Source organism: Lynx rufus, unplaced genomic scaffold (assembly GCF_022079265.1).
Source record: "Lynx rufus isolate CCGP_SWC_20201006 ecotype Redwood Valley unplaced genomic scaffold, mLynRuf1.p SCAF_4, whole genome shotgun sequence".
Classification (NCBI taxonomy): domain Eukaryota; kingdom Metazoa; phylum Chordata; class Mammalia; order Carnivora; family Felidae; genus Lynx; species Lynx rufus.
The window spans coordinates 26,113,296-26,130,723 of record NW_025814856.1 but is presented as its reverse complement, the minus strand read 5'-3'; the positions used below and the strand labels follow the sequence as shown (position 1 = coordinate 26,130,723).

Below are 17,428 nucleotides of genomic sequence, written 5' to 3'. Positions count from 1 at the left end.
CCCCATCGAAAATCTGATCTCCCAAAGTGCCAACGAGAGGTGACTCTATGACAAGGGGAAATTAAAGGTTCTTACGAACGGAGGTGCATCCCCTGATACGACAGAGGACTAGTAATTCTTAAGGAACGCTTACTGAAATTGATTTGCTAACTACTTGGTAAACTTCTTCCTTGCAATGTTTTATTCATATTTAAATAGAGTTCCCTATTATTAAGTTCAAATATTTTTAATTAAGAAACAAGTACAGCCCTCTGGGTAATATCGCAACCATGCAGATAGCTGGTAATTAAACTTTTCCACATGTATAACTGCATTCAAACAGTTTTGAATGAATCATTTTAAACCCATAAATGTCATTATGTGCATCTTTAAACAAACAAACAAAAAAGACGTATATAACAGGCTTTGTGTTTCCAGAAAAAGTTTGAGCTTATTGAAGAATGGTTATTGTCACAAGACAAAATATGCTACCAATTAAAAATTCAGGTATTCTTGGGGCGCCTGGATGGCTTGGTCATTTAAGCGTCCGACTTTGGTTCAGGTCATGATCTCACGGTCCATGAGTTCGAGCCCCGCGTCGGGCTCTGTGCTGACAGCTCAGAGCCTGGAGCCTGTTTCAGATTCTCTGTCTCCCTCTCTCTCTGCCCCTCCCCTGTTCATGCTCTGTCTCTCTCTGTCTCAAAAATAAATAAACGTTAGGGGCGCCTGGGTGGCGCAGTCGGTTAAGCGTCCGACTTCAGCCAGGTCACGATCTCGCGGTCTGTGAGTTCGAGCCCCGCGTCAGGCTCTGGGCTGATGGCTCAGAGCCTGGAGTCTGTTTCCGATTCTGTGTCTCCTTCTCTCTCTGCCCCTCCCCCGTTCATGCTCTGTCTCTCTCTGTCCCAAAAATAAATAAACGTTGAAAAAAAAAATTTTTTTTAAATAAATAAATAAATAAATAAATAAACGTTAAAAAAATTTAAAAAAAAATTCAGGTATTCCGTTTAGAAAAAAAAACAGCTTTTTATAAGGAAAAAAGTAAAATGAATCTCATATAATTTTTTAGTTTAATTTTCACATTTTCATTTTTAAAAAATCAAAACTGAATTGTGGAAGGACACTTTTAAAAGCCATGGTATAATTTTTTTGAATTGCCAAGCCATTTCCTTTGGATAATGAAAAGGAATTACTTTCACTGCCTCCCTGATGAACTTGAGCCCATATTTTTTTTTTTAAATAGTAGAAGTTTACTGTCCTTTGCAATTTGTACTCTATAAACTTAGAGGAAAATGATTTTGTAAATTTTTAGAGCTTTCAAGCCACTGTTCCATTACATGAAGTTCTGCATTTTCTAGGGTATATAATAATACTCTTTGTTCAAAGGGAAGCCATCTGTCTCTTTGAATTTGCCACTCAAGTATGCCATTTGCAGCTGTCTTTCCAACAATACCCCATTGTTTAAAGAATTCATAAATGTCTTTCTGACCTCTGACTTTCTTCGGTTACAACAATATTCCATTGTTGCAAAACACCTGTTTTGGGGTCAGGTTGCTCTGTGTGTTGTAATTATGTCCATCATCCTGGCCCAACTATGCAGGTTCACCCGGTGACTCTCCCTCCTTCCAAGGCTTCCACTACAGGTGCCCACTGGCCTCATGCTTTCCTGGGCCACCTGATAGACAGCCTTCATCTTTGCCACCTTCAGGGCCTTCCCCAAAGAGAATTCTATGCATGTCAATCTACATTTTCATTCTTCTGAGAGTCAAGAGCAGTAGACACTATGCCTCAGAGCACCCAGCTCAAATCAGACAGACCAGGATTTTAATTCTGGCTTTGCTTCTTTTAACTTATGTGGCCTTGGACACATTTCTTAACCTCCTTGAACCTCAGTTATCTCATCTATCTACTTGGAGAAAATAATAATACTTATTCCATAGGGTCATCATGAGTATTAAATGAGATAGTACATGTAGAACACTTAGTCCAAAATCCAAAAATATGCTTTCTTGTACCTATTTCTGAGTAGTTAGAAATGTAAACCAGTGTGCCTGGCATTCTAAAACAAACTTTTTCAAATTCAGTAGAATTCCAAAAACTAATTATTGGTACTATTCAATAAGTGATAGCTATATGTGCTTCTTGTCCTCTGTTAATAGTTGAATCAAGTGCTAACATAAGAATGAATTAATGGGTCACTTCTGCCAGGTAACATGTTGGTGTTTTCTCAATGTTCACCAAAGAGAGAAAAATATTTAGAAGCAGAACCTGATGTCTCTCCTGTCATTCCCCAGAGAGTACCCTCTGTGCGCCTGCCTATAATTCAGTTCCCAGAGCTGAATTATAGATGTGCAGCTTCGTGGTTGATGGAGTGAATTTAACTTGGACAAGACTAACAGCAGTTTTATAAACCATAGTGTTAGCCATGGTGAGAACACTTCATTCATTACATTGGACACTCCTACCAATTAATAGCCTTTGGAGAAGAGTGTGTTTTCCTGTTTTGTCCAAACTATACTCTCTCTCCTTGCCTCTGAAAAAAGAGTCATTATCTCAGTTTATCTGTCAATGCACTGCAGGGGGTATCACTGAAGCTACAGAATGTGGTGCTTAAATAACATCGGTGCTACTAGTAAAAGGATTTGCATTAAGCATCGAGGTTTCCCAGGTGGAACTTGCTCCTGGCCCTCTGTCTTAATTTTTGAGTATCTTTTTCAGTCCAAATACTTGTGATGCTACAGAGTAGTTTGTTCTTTTGAGTAAACAAACTCTTTGCATCTCATGTCTAATTTAATTGTGGACAAAACGGTCTAAAGTAGAAGTGTGTTTAAATAGTTAAAAATGGAAACGTGGACCAAAATTTGGGTGATGATATGAGATTGCAAAAGGAAGTAGGACATTTTAATATCTCCATTTCTGAACAGCTAGGTATGCAAACAATGTGCCAGTTACTTCGGTGAAGAGGAGCAGTTTCAGATTCTCAGGAATTTCAGAAATGGTAGATAGAAAGACTGGGCAAAAATTAAGAGACTATCAGAAGTATGAATCGATGAAAACACATTAGTTGTTTAGCCAACACACTGTAACTTTTTACTGTCTGTTCTCTAATATTCTAATGCTAAGGTTAGCATCCTACTAGTCAAATGTTTATTGAAGAAATCTATCTTCTTTGATGGCTTAGTTTTCCTAATTTTATTTTTTTTTATTTCTTTTTTTTTTTTTTCAACGTTTATTTATTTTTGGGACAGAGAGAGAGAGCATGAACGGGGGAGGGGCAGAGAGAGAGGGAGACACAGAATCGGAAACAGGCTCCAGGCTCTGAGCCATCAGCCCAGAGCCCGACGCGGGGCTCAAACTCACGGAGCGCGAGATTGTGACCTGGCTGAAGTCGGACGCTTAGCCGACTGCGCCACCCAGGCGCCCCTAGTTTTCCTAATTTTAAAGGAGCAAGTCATTGCTTGCCATTTCCCGGTTTTATGGAAGAAGCCTCAGGCTGACAGTATTTCCTAGACACATTGAGATCAAGGTCTTTGATTCAAGAACCTTGTTTGCGACTTTAAGGTTTTGGGTACGTATTTGCTGTGTGCCAAGCCGTCTACAAGGTGCCCCACACTTCCTGTCCAGTCTTCATCTCCCACCCTCACAAGAGGGCTTACTTATTCCTATTTGAGAGAACAGGAAGCAGAGAGGTTTTAGCTAGTTCACATCTAGTAGGTGACAAAGCAGAGTATCAAACCCTAGAACTTTGGCCAGAAAAGCTGGCTCACCTTCCACTACACTGCACCACCACCCCCAGAAAAAGGCCACTAGAAAAATTCTGTGATCACGTGGCAACTTAACTTCCATTGGGACTTTAAGCTTTACAGTATTTTAATATGCAGAAGCATGCACAGATGTTGGTGTATCTGTCATTACTACAGTATAGCCAAACTGTTTGACATCTGAACTTAAAGTTATCATATTCCCACTCTAGAAACATCGGTTGGCTTTGCTATTTTCGTTTCTATAAGCAGGCTCAGTAATTGTTTTCCTCCTGGTTCTTTAAATAATATTTTAAACTACCGTGTATTGAATGACTACTGTGCTTAGCCCATGTACAAGGCTACAGTTGCCTTACAGATGGCATATCCTTGAATATAATATAAAACGTGTTCCATTTAGCTTTACTAACTGCATTCTAGTCTATAGTTGATTGTTAAACTCAAGAAGTACCTTGAACTCAGTAGATAGGTGCTAGAAAATTAGAAATTGTTTATCAACTTCCTTTAAGGTTATTAGAGTTCGGCTATGACTGTCCTAGAATTCTTTCTGAAAATCAGCAAGCTGACTTCCAAGGCAAAATGGATAGAAGTATATTGTATGGAAGTCGTGGATTAAAAGGGTATTCTATACAAATTTAGCCCATCGATATAAGCATCATTTTAAAAAAATACTTTAGTGCAGGGTGACTGGGCGGCTCAGTCAGTTGAGCGACCAACTCTTAGTTGCTACTCAGGTCGTGATCTCACGGTTCATGAGTTCGAGCCCCACATTGGGCTCCACTCTGATAGTGCAGAGCCTGCTTGGGATTCTCTCTCTCTCCCTCTCTTTCTCTGCCTCTTCCCTGCTTTCTGTCTCTCTCAAAATAAATAAACTTAAAAAAACAATTAAAAAAATACTTTCATGCCCTCTACCCACCCCACCCCCGCCCCGCCAAAGAGAGCTATATATATGACATACAAAGCAACCTCTTTGCAAGGACTTTTGCCACTATTGCATTTAAATTACCTGAGAATTCTCTACCTGAGACATTCCTAAGGGGTTAGTATGCATAGATGATGAAGTACAAATTGAGTCAGGGGTTTTGAAGTGTCTCCAGGTTACAAGCCAAAATGTTTGTGACAGACATTGCAGAGGTGGCATTGGGTCTGGTTAAGCCTAGGTCAACATGAATGCCATTGACAAAACACAGTCTAGATTCTGACCAGTTGTTTCTTTTAAATAACCCGCCTTCTGATGTCTGCTGTGTTCAGTTGGTAGGTCATCCCTTCGATTTAGCAAAGTTTTTCAAGTTACACCGTGGCCTGCTCTTTACATTTTGATTTACCCCTTTGCATGGTGAAGACATATGCCAAAAGCTACCATATATTGTGAAAGAGCTATTTGCTCATGTATGTGTCACTTGCAGCTCATCTCTGAGGCTTCTGTCTTCCCTTCATTCTTATCTTTAGTGGGTCTGCATCCCTAGTGAATCAGGGCAAATTCTTGTGTGGGATACATGCTCAGGACTTTGAAACCAGTCTTCAGGGGGTGCTAGTTGGTGAAGAGATGCCTGAACACTAATTTACCACCAGCTATTATTTAAAACATCAATGTAGACATTAAACACTGTCTGCCAATAGCAATAGAGAGGAGATTAATCTTCATAACAAAATGCCAATTAAACTTTAAAATTAGCTTTGGAAAATGGATTTCTACTACTTTTCTTGCTATTATGTTGGGTTCCAAAACTTTCTAGTGATAACTTCAAAACTCTTAATAATACACATTTGAACCTACCAGTGATACTGACTCTTCAGCATTTACAAAATGCCTTTTTTTTCTTTTTTTCTTTTTTTTTTTTTTTTTTTTTTTTTTGCCCCAGCTAAGACAGTGCAGAATAAAGTGCGAGTGATTAACAACTAATTACTTCCTAGGAAATCTTTTTTGAATCTTGGACTTCTTTGCCAGCTTTGGTCATGGAGAAGTACATATATCCTAAGTACCTACTTTGATGAATTTCCACCAACTGAACAAAATCCACGTGACCACCATCCAGATCAAGAAACAGCACAATGCCAACACACCAGGAGCCCCTCCCTCCTTGTCACTATCCCTTTCTGCCACTATCCCTTCAGATTTTCCTCCAAACCCCCATACTGGTTTTACCAGTCTCTATCCTCTTGTGCCTGGTTTCTTAGCATTTCTTTTGTGAGATTCAGTGTATCACTTATTTCATTGTTATATAGTGTCCTACTGTGCCACTATCATACCACTTATTTATCCATTCTTTTGATGAGAGCTACTGAGAATATGCCTTTTTTCTTTCTTTTTTCTAAATTCATTATTGACATATGGTTGACATACAACGCATTAGTTACAGGTGTATGATAGAGATTTGACAGTTCTATACATTATTCAATGTTCACCATGGCAAATATAGTCACCATAAAACGTTATTATAATATTATTGACCATATTCCCTAGGTTGTACCTTTCATCTCCATGACTTACTTATTTTATGACTGGAAGTCAATACCTCTTAACCCCCATCAGCTATTTCACCCATCCCCCACTCACCTCCCCTCTGATAACCATCAGTTTCTTCTCCCTATTTGTTCGTTTGTTCGTTTGTTTTCTCTTTTAGATTCCACATGAGCGAAATCAAATGGTATTTGTCTTTTTCTATCTGACTTATTTCACTTAGCATAATGCTCTCTAGGTCCATCCATGTTGTTGCAAGATTTCATTCTTTTTTATGGCTAATATTCCTGTGTGTGTGTCTATGTGTGTGTGTATGTGTGTGTATCACATCTTCTTTATCCATTTGTCTTTCAGTGGACACTTGGGCTGCTTCCATAATTTGACTATTGTAAATAATGCTACAGTAAACATAGGGGTGCATATATCTTTTCCAATTAGTATTTTTGATAAGTAAACATTAAAAAATTTCAAATTAGTGTTTTTGTTTTCTTTAGTAAGAAAATGGTATGACAATTCCTTAAAAATAAAAAATAGATGGGGCACCTGGGTGGCTCAGTTGGTTAAGCATCCGACTTCAGCCCAGGTCATGATCTCACGGCTCATGAGTTCGAGCCCCGCATCAGGCTCTGTGCTGACAGCTCGGAGCTTGGAGCCTGCTTCGGATTCTGTGTCTCCCTCTCTCTCTGCCCTTCCCTAGCTCTCTCTCTCTCTCTCTCTCTCTGTCAAAAATAAATAAACTTTAAAAATAATAATAATGACTAAATAATAGAGATATCATATAATCCAATAAGAATATGTCCTTTGGTAGAATCATAGACTTTTTTTTTTTATTTTTTTAACGTTTATTTTTGAGACAGGGAGAGACAGCATGAACAGGGGAGGGTCAGAGAGAGAGGGAGACACAGAATTTGAAACAGGCTCCAGGCTCTGAGCTGTCAGCACAGAGCCCGACGCGGGGCTCGAACTCACGGACCGTGAGATCATGACCTGAGCCGAAGTCGGATGCTTAACCGACTGAGCCACCCAGGCGCCTCTAGAATCATAGACTTTTAATAAACTTGGGTAGGGCAGTGAAAGCCATTTGGTCATAAAAGGTTTAGATTAAATTCTAGACATTTCCATCCTTGTTCTTTTGGAACTCGATTTCCGATTTCATTTCTGAAACAGTCTAAGTATTTCTAGTGTATTTAATGCTTTTTATGAACATAAGCTCGATACTTCTACCTTGCTGTATGTTTTCCTGCCTGCTGGTTAGAATATGCTGCCGTATCACCCTTCTTATCCTTTGAGGTCCAGCTTAGAGACCATCTCCTCCATGAAGCTTGACCAATCCTACAAGAAGTGACTTCTCTCTTTTCTGAAATGCCAGACTGTTTGGTGTAATTCCTTTCCTTACATTGCCTTTCACATTATATTCTGCTCTAACAGGCACCGTCCCTTTGTAGTAGTAGTTTTTGTATCTTGGTGTAGCTTAAAAGAATACAAAGAGCCAGGGATAGTTTGGTAGACCTTTCATTAAGAGTTTTTTACAACATGATGTTCCGTATGCTGCGGGTTCAGGCACTGTTACAATGCAAACCTGATTCAGAAAGAGAGTCTTGGAGATTTTATCGGTTCCAGAATGAGAATAACGGCCCAATTTTCTCCCAATTTTATTACTCTCCCATCCATATAGAATGGAATGAGTTTCTTCACCTGATCTTATTAACCCAGGGCCGTGTCTCATTTTGGCTGTACACCACCATTGTGAACTTAGCCTTAGAACTTAGAACTGTTCAGTAAAACGAGCTCTTATCTGAGGCTCACAACATTCTATAGGCACGTGTTTCATCAATTAAGCTCTTCTGCCTTACTAGCTTGAGAAGAGAGATTACGTGAAGGGCATCAAGTTATAAGCTTATTTTTGTTTGTTGTGTTTTATTATTTTGCTGGAATTATCAATTTTCCTTTTAATCATGATTAAGACTCTGATTAATACTACATTCAGGTGTATGCTACCTTATTTTATGTTCATTTTTTTCTAGCTCTTGATTTCCTTACTAGATTCTAAGGGGCCACATCTCATTTGTCTTTGTGGCTTCACTGTGTTAGGCTTCTAAAAATGTCTGGGGGCGCCTGGGTGGCGCAGTCGGTTAAGCGTCCGACTTCAGCCAGGTCACGATCTCGCGGTCCGTGAGTTCGAGCCCCGCGTCAGGCTCTGGGCTGATGGCTCAGAGCCTGGAGCCTGTTTCCCATTCTGTGTCTCCCTCTCTCTCTGCCCCTCCCCCGTTCATGCTCTGTCTCTCTCTGTCCCAAAAATAAATAAACATTGAAAAAAAAATTTTTTAAATGTCTGAAGGAAGATCAATGAAAATGAGTGGCTTGAATGGCTTCACGAGGGAAAGACTTGCCTGGGAATCTGAGCACAGCAGAATTGTATATAGCCTTGAGCCCATTACCTCCTTCCTGAAACAAATCTGACTGATATATCAATGTCCCCCTTCTTTCCTCCAAGGATATTTTGCGGCAAAATTGGGTTATACATAACATCTTGAGCCTTTCAGAGATAGAATTAGATAAGGCACTTGCCTCTCAAGCGTTGTATAATTTAGTTAGATAGTGTCTTGTGCTTGAGTCCCCTTTCATGTGAAGACTTTATTGCAAGACTTCTTTCAATATATATATATATGAATAAATGATTCAGCCTTTCTGATAATTTTGAAATGGTTTAAGAGATTACAAATCAAGAATGTATCAGGAGACTAAGTTAATTACCTGTCTCTGCCACCAGTTGCTCTATTCATGACCCTGGAGAACATCACTTCTTTCTCTGCTCATCTTTGGCTGCCTCTTCCAGGTTGTTGTCAGAACACGTTTTACTATTGTATGAAATAAAATCATGGAAATTCAGAGTGCATAGCATCAACAGTTCCTGGCCCACAATAGGGTCTCAGTATTTGTAGAGTAAATGAATGAATGAATCAATTGGTCCGTTTCCACCACTGCAGATTACTGCAATATTCCCAGCAGGTGTCATTTCCCCAGCCTCTGCTTTAGTACTTCCGGTGGTAGAGAGAGCTCACTCCCTCTGAAGGCCACTCATTCCCTTTGTCAACAAATTTAATTACTATCCAGTGTCACCTTGGACCCCTGTGAGGTGTCTTCCAATTCGGCTGGGCAGTTAGTCATTGCTGTACTGCATTCCTCAAGCATCTTAGTCATATCTCTGTTGTAGTATTGATCCCGGTACATATAATACCCTGATTTATAATGCCTGTTATGTCTCCCGTTTCTCATCTATGAGCTCCATGAGGACAGAGGTGTGTCTTATTTTCTTTATACTCCCAGCTCCTGGCATAGTACAGAATAGATGAACTCCCACTGGGTGGAGGGGGGAGAGGAAAGAACAGTAATAACAGGAAGCGTATGTATTGATTGCCAACTCTGTGGTCCTCAAGAAGGAGGTACTCACCCAAGATGTACACCAAAAATGATCCATTGGGATCATTGAAGGAGAAAATTTTTGAGCTATTTCCATTTTTGTTAAGCTCCACCGTTTTATATATGTTTTATACTATGCATACTAGTTTAATATAGCTATACATGTGGCAGACAGTCTCTCCTATGCTGTCCTGCCCACCACTCCCTGTGGTATATTCAATAAACTCCTATCTCTTTAAAAAACTACATACATACATACACACACACACACACACACACACATATATATATATATATATATACACATGTACACACATTGTTTAATTTATAAATAATCATATATTAGAAGGTACATACTCAAACATTTTTTCATAGAGGTACAAAGCCTAAGTTTGGGGGCCCTTAGTGTAGCTGTTTGTCAGATACTATGCTAAGCATTTTACATACATTACTTCATTCAGCCCACTGAAAATCACATGAGGTATACATGAGGTATATATGAGGTATGCATGAGGTATCCATTTTACAGATGAAGAAACTGAGGAAGGGAGAGGTTAGGTAATTTGCCCAGTCACATCAAGCTGCTAACCAATGGAACTAGGGCCCAGACTCAGATCTGTCAGGCTTAACCAATGCCCATTGTCTCTTGGTTTTCTGCCCTAACACCTATGGTTGTACCTGAGGCACAGTACAGGTTTGTAGATTAAATAAATAAAAGGAATGGATGAATTAATCACACTGAGTACATATTAAAGCTTTCTCAAGAAAGATGAAAACAGAATTTCCTTTCTCACTGTAAAAGTGTGTGTTAGCAATGACAAGCCACTTAACATGCTTAGGTGACACATTAGAATCTTTCATACTGTTTTTGTTTTCCTTTTTTCTTTTTTTTCCTTTTTTTTTGACAGAAAAACTGAAGCAAAGCACAGCAAGTCGCAATGTTCACTGTTGAGCCCACAGTCAAGCTGTGAGTCTAGTTTTCACATCTGAGTACTGAACTACCTTGTTTTTATTGAGATATAATTCATATACCATAAAAGTCAGCCTCCTAAAGAGTACAGTTCAGTTTTTAGCATATTCACGAGATTCTGTAGCCATGTAATTTTAGAACATTTGCATCCCCCACAAAAGACACTGTATACCCATTGGCAGTCGCTCCCCATTCCAGACCTCTCAGCCCTGGGCAACAGCCCATCTGCTTTCTGTCTCTATGGATAGGCCTGTTCTGAACATCTCATACAAATGGAATCATACAATCTGTGACCTTTTGTCTGCAGTTTCTTTCACTTAGCAGAATATTTTCAGGGTTCATCCATGTTGTAGCACATGTCAGTATTTCATGACCCTTCATGGGTAAATTACATTCCATTGCGTGGATAAGCAAAACTCTACTCATCAGGTGATGGACATTTGGTTGTTTCCACTTTTTGGCTATTATGAATAGTGCTGCTGTGAGCTTTGGTGTTCAAGTTTTTGTATGAACATCTGTTTTCATTTCTCTTGCGTATGTACCCAGGAGTGAATTACTGGGCCATGCGGCCCATGTTTAACATTTTGAGGAACCACCTAACTGTTTTCCAAAGTGGTGGCATCATTTTACATTCCCGCCGGCAACTCGTGAGGATTCCAATTTCTTTGCATCCTCACCAACACTTGCTACTGTCCAACTGTGTATAATGACAGCCCTAATGGGTATGAATGGTGTTTCATTGCGGTGCTGATTTGTATTTCTCTAATGACAGTGATGCTGAGCATCTTTTCTTATGTTTATTGTTCCCCCAACTATTTCTTCTACATTTAAATTATTTCTGTTTCTCTTTTGTTTTAGTATTTTTCATTAGAAAAAACACTCATTAGATACTCATTAGAGTATAAATTTTTTTCTTCTTGTGATACCTGTTTTGTCTCAAGAACTCTCAAAACATATTAAATACTCATGGAATCTCCTATTAGAGATTGCATGGTCTCTCAGGGTGCCAGGCTGCTGCAGCCACAAATTATAAAAATTTAAATGAGTTTCCACTAGCAACTTTCCAGAAAATGTCTACATCACATTATTAGATCACAAGCTTTCATAATCCCCTAGTTATGATAATGACAGTACTTTATTTAAAACTTTTTAATGTCGTAGAAACACAAGAATTTTTTAAATTATATTTCCTTAATTTTTTACATCCCTATGAGGCAGAAAAGAAGAGAAGACAGTAGCTGTCTCAAAGAGTCCTCCGAGAAAGTAAGTATAGAGGTTTGAGTATCTAAAAAATTCTAGTGTGTCATGAAACCTTTTTGAGCACAACCAGTGTTTGCAGATGGGCAAGAAAATTCCAAGATTGTTTTTAAGTTATATGGCAGTCCCGGATGTAAATCAGTACTCACAAGTGATGCTAACATTTTAGCGATGTTAAAATTAACCTTTGCCATCAAACTTGGTTTTAGACCATAGAGAAAGAAAGGTTTTTGAAAATTCCATATGACAGTTTCTTCCCTGTACGTTGAAAGAATATTTCCATTAGCCTCTAAAGATTTGTAGTAGTATTCTTGGGGAGAAATATACCAGACAGATTACACGCATATATATATATATGACAGATACACGCATATATATATAGTATTATATATATGTATATATATAGTAAAGTCCAGTTCAGTGTGTTTGTTATAGCTATGAGGTCTTTATGGCTTTCAGAACTTACTTGTTCCCATCTTAAGATTATATTTTGGGGGCGCCTGGGTGGCGCAGTCGGTTAAGCGTCCGACTTCAGCCAGGTCACGATCTCACGGTCCGTGAGTTCGAGCCCCGCGTCGGGCTCTGGGCTGACGGCTCAGAGCCTGGAGCCCGTTTCCGATTCTGTGTCTCCCTCTCTCTCTGCCCCTCCCCCGTTCATGCTCTGTCTCTCTCTGTCCCAAAAATAAATAAACGTTGAAAAAAAAAAAGTTTTTAAAAAAAAAAGATTATATTTTATTTGGTGGCTTTTATTAGCATCAGTCATTCTCAATCTTACTGAAAGTTGAATGTATTTGGTCATAATGTTTACAGTGATGAAATTCATCAGTATTCTTGTAAACTGGATCTTCACCTGGAAAGTGATTTTTCTTTTTAAAAAAAACTTTTTGAATTTTTTTGTAGTCAAACACTGGTCAAGCGCCAGACATGAGAAATACAATGAGTATAAGGCAATGGTGTTTGCCTTTGTAGAGCCTGTAGACCACCTGTGAATCCCATAAATGATTGCATAACTGCAATTGTGATAAATGCTAAAAAATGAGCACCTTATGATTCCATGAGAGCACTTACTGTGGAGGGGCTGACCCAGTTTGTGTTTGTCCTAAAAGGCTTCCCTGGAAGATGACACAATTTGGGACCCAAAGGGCACCTAGGAGTTAGCCAGTACGTGGGGCACACAGGCTAGCATGTGCATAGGCACTAAGGCAGACATGAGTTTGATGCTCTTGAGGACTTTAATGAAAGACAGTGTGGCTGATGTGCTGGGAGCAAACAAACAAAGTGAGGCAGGTGGGGTAGGCATTGTATAAGGGCACTTTAAGGGTCAGGGCATCAGTCAGTGGAGAGCCCTTGAAAGGGATTAAGGCTGTAGAGTAACATCTGTTGGTAGTGAATAGAACAAATTAAGAATGGCCAAGTAACCCTTTGCTCTGTCCCTTTCTTCTCTCTTGGTCAGGAATATGACTGGAGGAACTATCAGCCCAGCCAGATGAGTGAATCTGAGTTGCAAATGCTGGCCAGCCTGCGGCGGCAACAGAATGAAGAACTGGAGGATATGGGGGCTTCCCATGGCCTGAGTGCTTCCCAGGTGGACAACTGTAATGTCAGCATTAGCACCAGCAGTGATGACACAACCACCTGGAACTCCTGCCTGCCACCTGTGAGTCTGGGGATTTGCATCTTTGTTTATTGCCTTAATGGCAAGCAAGCTTCTTTCTAACAAAGCCCAGCCTTGCCTGGGAAAACTAGGGCCAGCATGAGAACACTCCCCATGAGAAATATTTAGAGCCCATTGAGGAGCGCCTGGCTGACTCAGTCAGTAGAACATGCCATTCTCGATCTCGAGGTTGTAAGTTCAAGCCCCAGGTCAGATGTAGAGATTACTTAAAAATAAAAATTATTAAAAAAAAAAAAGAAAAATATTCAGAGCCCATTTTAGGTCTGTCTTTTCTTAAATTGTCTTACCTTCAGGTAATTGTATGGTGATATATACAAACATACATTGAAAGCAAAAAAGAGTAATTTTACTGTCAATTCTGGGTATCTCATTGAATCCCCAGCTCCTAGCACAAGCCCTGGCACACAGAAGAGGGTCGATATTTGTTAAATGAATGTTTATTAAGTAAATGAAAAAGAAGGATGTTTACTCCTCCCTGTGTCTAAGGGCCATGGTAGGCATTGCAGATGCTTCAGCAGCTTGTATTTTCCCGTACGTTTATACAGTTAAAGCCCTTTTAAACATGGCCCACCATCCTCACTATAGGCCAGCCAAGGAGCTGGATCAGGTCAGGGCCTTCCCATTCTTCAGGTGAAAAAACTAACCTATCCTGGGTCCAAGCTTCCACACCTGGTGAGTGGTGGAACCAGAGAAGAACCCAGTGTTTTGACTCAGTCCATTTTCCCCAATACTGTCCTCAAGGATCTTAAGGCTGAATTGGAAGGACAAAGCAGAAGCACTGACAGAACAGTCCTATACAGCTTTAAAAACGCCATAAGGCAGAATAATAAAATCAGTATTATTATAATAGTGGTAATTAGAGCTACCATTTCTTTAAGTACCTAGAGACATTTTAAGACCTCCATTGGCCTAAGGAAATTTACTTGTAGTTTACTTATATTTACAATAAGGTCACATTCAACATCAGATCAAACATTAAAATACACTGTGATCCAACAATAAATACAACTTTTTTACTATACAGTTTTTGAAAGGGAATATAAAACTGAGTAACTGATTTATATTTATATAAAATTATATAAAGGTTGAGTTCAAGTGTAGTTGACAGTGGATAACATATGTTTTAAGTATTGAATTAAATATTCATTAATTTTGCGATTTTCCTTCCAAGAAATTTTTTTTCCCAAGTCTCCAGCATCTTTGTAGGTCTTAGAAATCTCAGATGCTCTGGCACTAGGCCTTACATGTGTTATCTAATCCATTCCTTACTGCTGTCCTGTGTGGTAAATGCTGTTGAGTTTCCATCTCCAGATGGGAAAATTGAGACTCTTGAGTGAAATGATTCAGCCTTAGCTTGGCAGGACTCCTGAGTCTGAGCTTCTAACCACCATGATAAAGTGACTTCTCAATGTGGGACTTAATTTGCCAAATAAGTGCTACATCCAGCAGAAGGTGAGATTTTTGCTCTGGAGAGTACTTAACAAGTCTTCATGGAGGACGAATTCAGATTGGCTCTAACAAGACGTGGGGGCAGGCTTCTCTTGCCTTAGTTATATTTTCATTAAACTGAATGATCAGGCCTGTGTAACTACTCCAGCAGCCTTGGTGCCAAAGAGTATCTACCCCTCCCCCCCCCAAAGAAAAATATTTCTGTGTGCTGGTTACTCAGAGTATCCTTGGAGCCAGAGCTAAGAACATAAGAATAAGTTGCAGGGGCTCCTAGGTGGCTCAGTCAGTTAAATGTACAACTCTTTTTTTTTTTTTTAATTTTTTTTTTTAACGTTTATTTACTTTTGAGACAGAGAGAGACAGAGCATGAACGGGGGAGGGGCAGAGAGAGAGGGAGACACAGAATCGGAAGCAGGCTCCAGGCTCTGAGCCATTAGCCCAGAGCCCGACGCGGGGCTCGAACTCACGGACCATGAGATCGTGACCTGAGCTGAAGTCGGAGGCTTAACCGACTGAGCCACCCAGGCGCCCCAAAATGTCCAACTCTTAATCTCAGCTCAGGTCGTGATCTCACAGTTCGTGGGATCAAGCCCCTAGTCAGGCTCTGTGCTGACAGCATGGAGCCTGCTTGGGATTCTCTCTCTCCCTCTCTCTCTGCCCCTCCCCAACTTGTGTGTGCACTTGCATGCACCCATGCTCTCTCTTTCTCTCTCAAAATAAATAAATAAACTTAAAAAAAAAAAAAGAAGTTGCAGACTTTTGCCAATATAATTTAGAATGGAATTGAAATATGTCCTTTCTTATAAAATAATCCTTAGCAGTCATTTAAATGGAAAGTAAGAAAAAGAACAGTGGCCCCCTAAACAAGCTCTTTCTGTCGTGAAGTAACTTGGAGACCAGCATTACAAAGGGCAAACTGAGGAATGATTATTTATGGACTGAAAAGGCTGAGCTCTTGGTTGCCCTGGATACGGTGTTCTCATCCCTGTCCTGTTCTGGCAAGGACTGAAGTCCTCATGCACAACAACTGCTCTGCTCTAAAAGTGCGTGGCCAAAAATAACATCGTTGGTAATGAACTTAATAACCCCTCCATTTGACCAAATGAGAAATTGAAAACAGTCTATTTTTTTGACAGAGAAAATAATTGAAAAGCCTACCTTTGGTATTCATAAGATATGTTTATTATTGCATCAAATTCAGCCTATTTCAATATTGGAACTATCACCAAATGGAAAATTGCATTTCTTAATGAACACTGCATCTTGTTGTTCATACAGAGTTTAAATAGAGCAATTTGCAAGAACCATTGTGGTCTGTCTGAGAGCTCATGCCTTTCCCTTTAGAAGTTGTACAGGGAGGGTGAAAAAGAAGAACAAACTCATAACTTGATCATTATGGTCTCCTGCTTTTTGTGTATCTCAATGGCACCACCATCCACACTGGCACTCAAACCAGAAATGTGGAGGACACCTCCACTTCTCCCACCCCTTCATTTCCAAATCCCCTCACCACCTAACACCATAGCTTTGGCACTTTATTTTCATCCACATTCCTTCCATAGTCTCCTGGTTACCTCTCTGCCTCCAGGCCAGGCACCACAGCCTGATGGTGAGGAGCCTCTGCTCTGAGAACAAATTGCCAGGGTTCAAATCCAAGCTGTGACCTTGTAAAGCACTTGGCACTGTATCTGAGGCATAATAAGCATTTGGTAAATTAAAGTTAGTTGTCATTATTATCTTTATTATTCACACTAGTGATCTTCCTAAAGCCCAGATCTAATCTTATCTCTTCCCTGCATAAAGCCTTTCCTAGCTTCCCATTGCCTCTTTGTTTAGGCAAAATACAAGACCCCCCATGATCTGAGACCTGCCCCACTCCCTGGGCTCATCTCTCACTGTTCCTCAGCTTTCATTCCACACTTTTGGTCCAAGTTATAACTTCCAGAACACACTCTGCACACATCCTTGTACCTCGTACCTGATTATCTCTTCAGACTTAGCTCTAAAGCCTGCTGTAGCTTCGCGAGGCCTCATTGTAAGAGACCTTCCTTTCTGCTACTAACAGACAGGAATATCTCCATTACACTCTTGTTCCCGAACCCAAGTTCACCTGGCCATCACCTGAAAGATCATTACTGGAGAGATGAGTTTGGATTGGAAAGGGTAGGGGCACCTGGGTGGCTCAGCTGGTTAAGCATTTGACTCTTGACCTCAGCTCAAGTCTTTGAGCCCCACGTTGAGCCCATGTTGGGCCCTGCATTGGACATGAAAGCCTACTTAAAAAAAAAAAAAAAAAGGAAAAGAAAGGAGTTTGAGCTTTATTCAGGAGGCCAGCAGGCAGACCCTTGGCCAAAGGGCAACTCCAAGGTTTCTGCATGGCCCAGGAGTTTTTAAAGGAGTTTAGGGTAGTTAATCAGCAGAGTGAGTGCGGTGGCCAGTAACATCTGTTGATCACACTC

The 17,428-nt window shown here is 40.1% G+C and overlaps 1 protein-coding gene across 1 annotated transcript in view; it reads left to right on the top strand.

Annotated features, from left to right (window-relative positions):
- The window catches only part of CFAP20DC (CFAP20 domain containing), a 232,124-nt gene that overhangs the window by 160,627 nt on the left and 54,069 nt on the right, over positions 1–17,428 (top strand). The window contains exon 14 of the mRNA XM_047097108.1: positions 13,299–13,502. Within this exon, the coding sequence (XP_046953064.1) occupies positions 13,299–13,502 (204 nt within the window). The remainder of the gene's footprint in view (positions 1–13,298; positions 13,503–17,428) is intronic.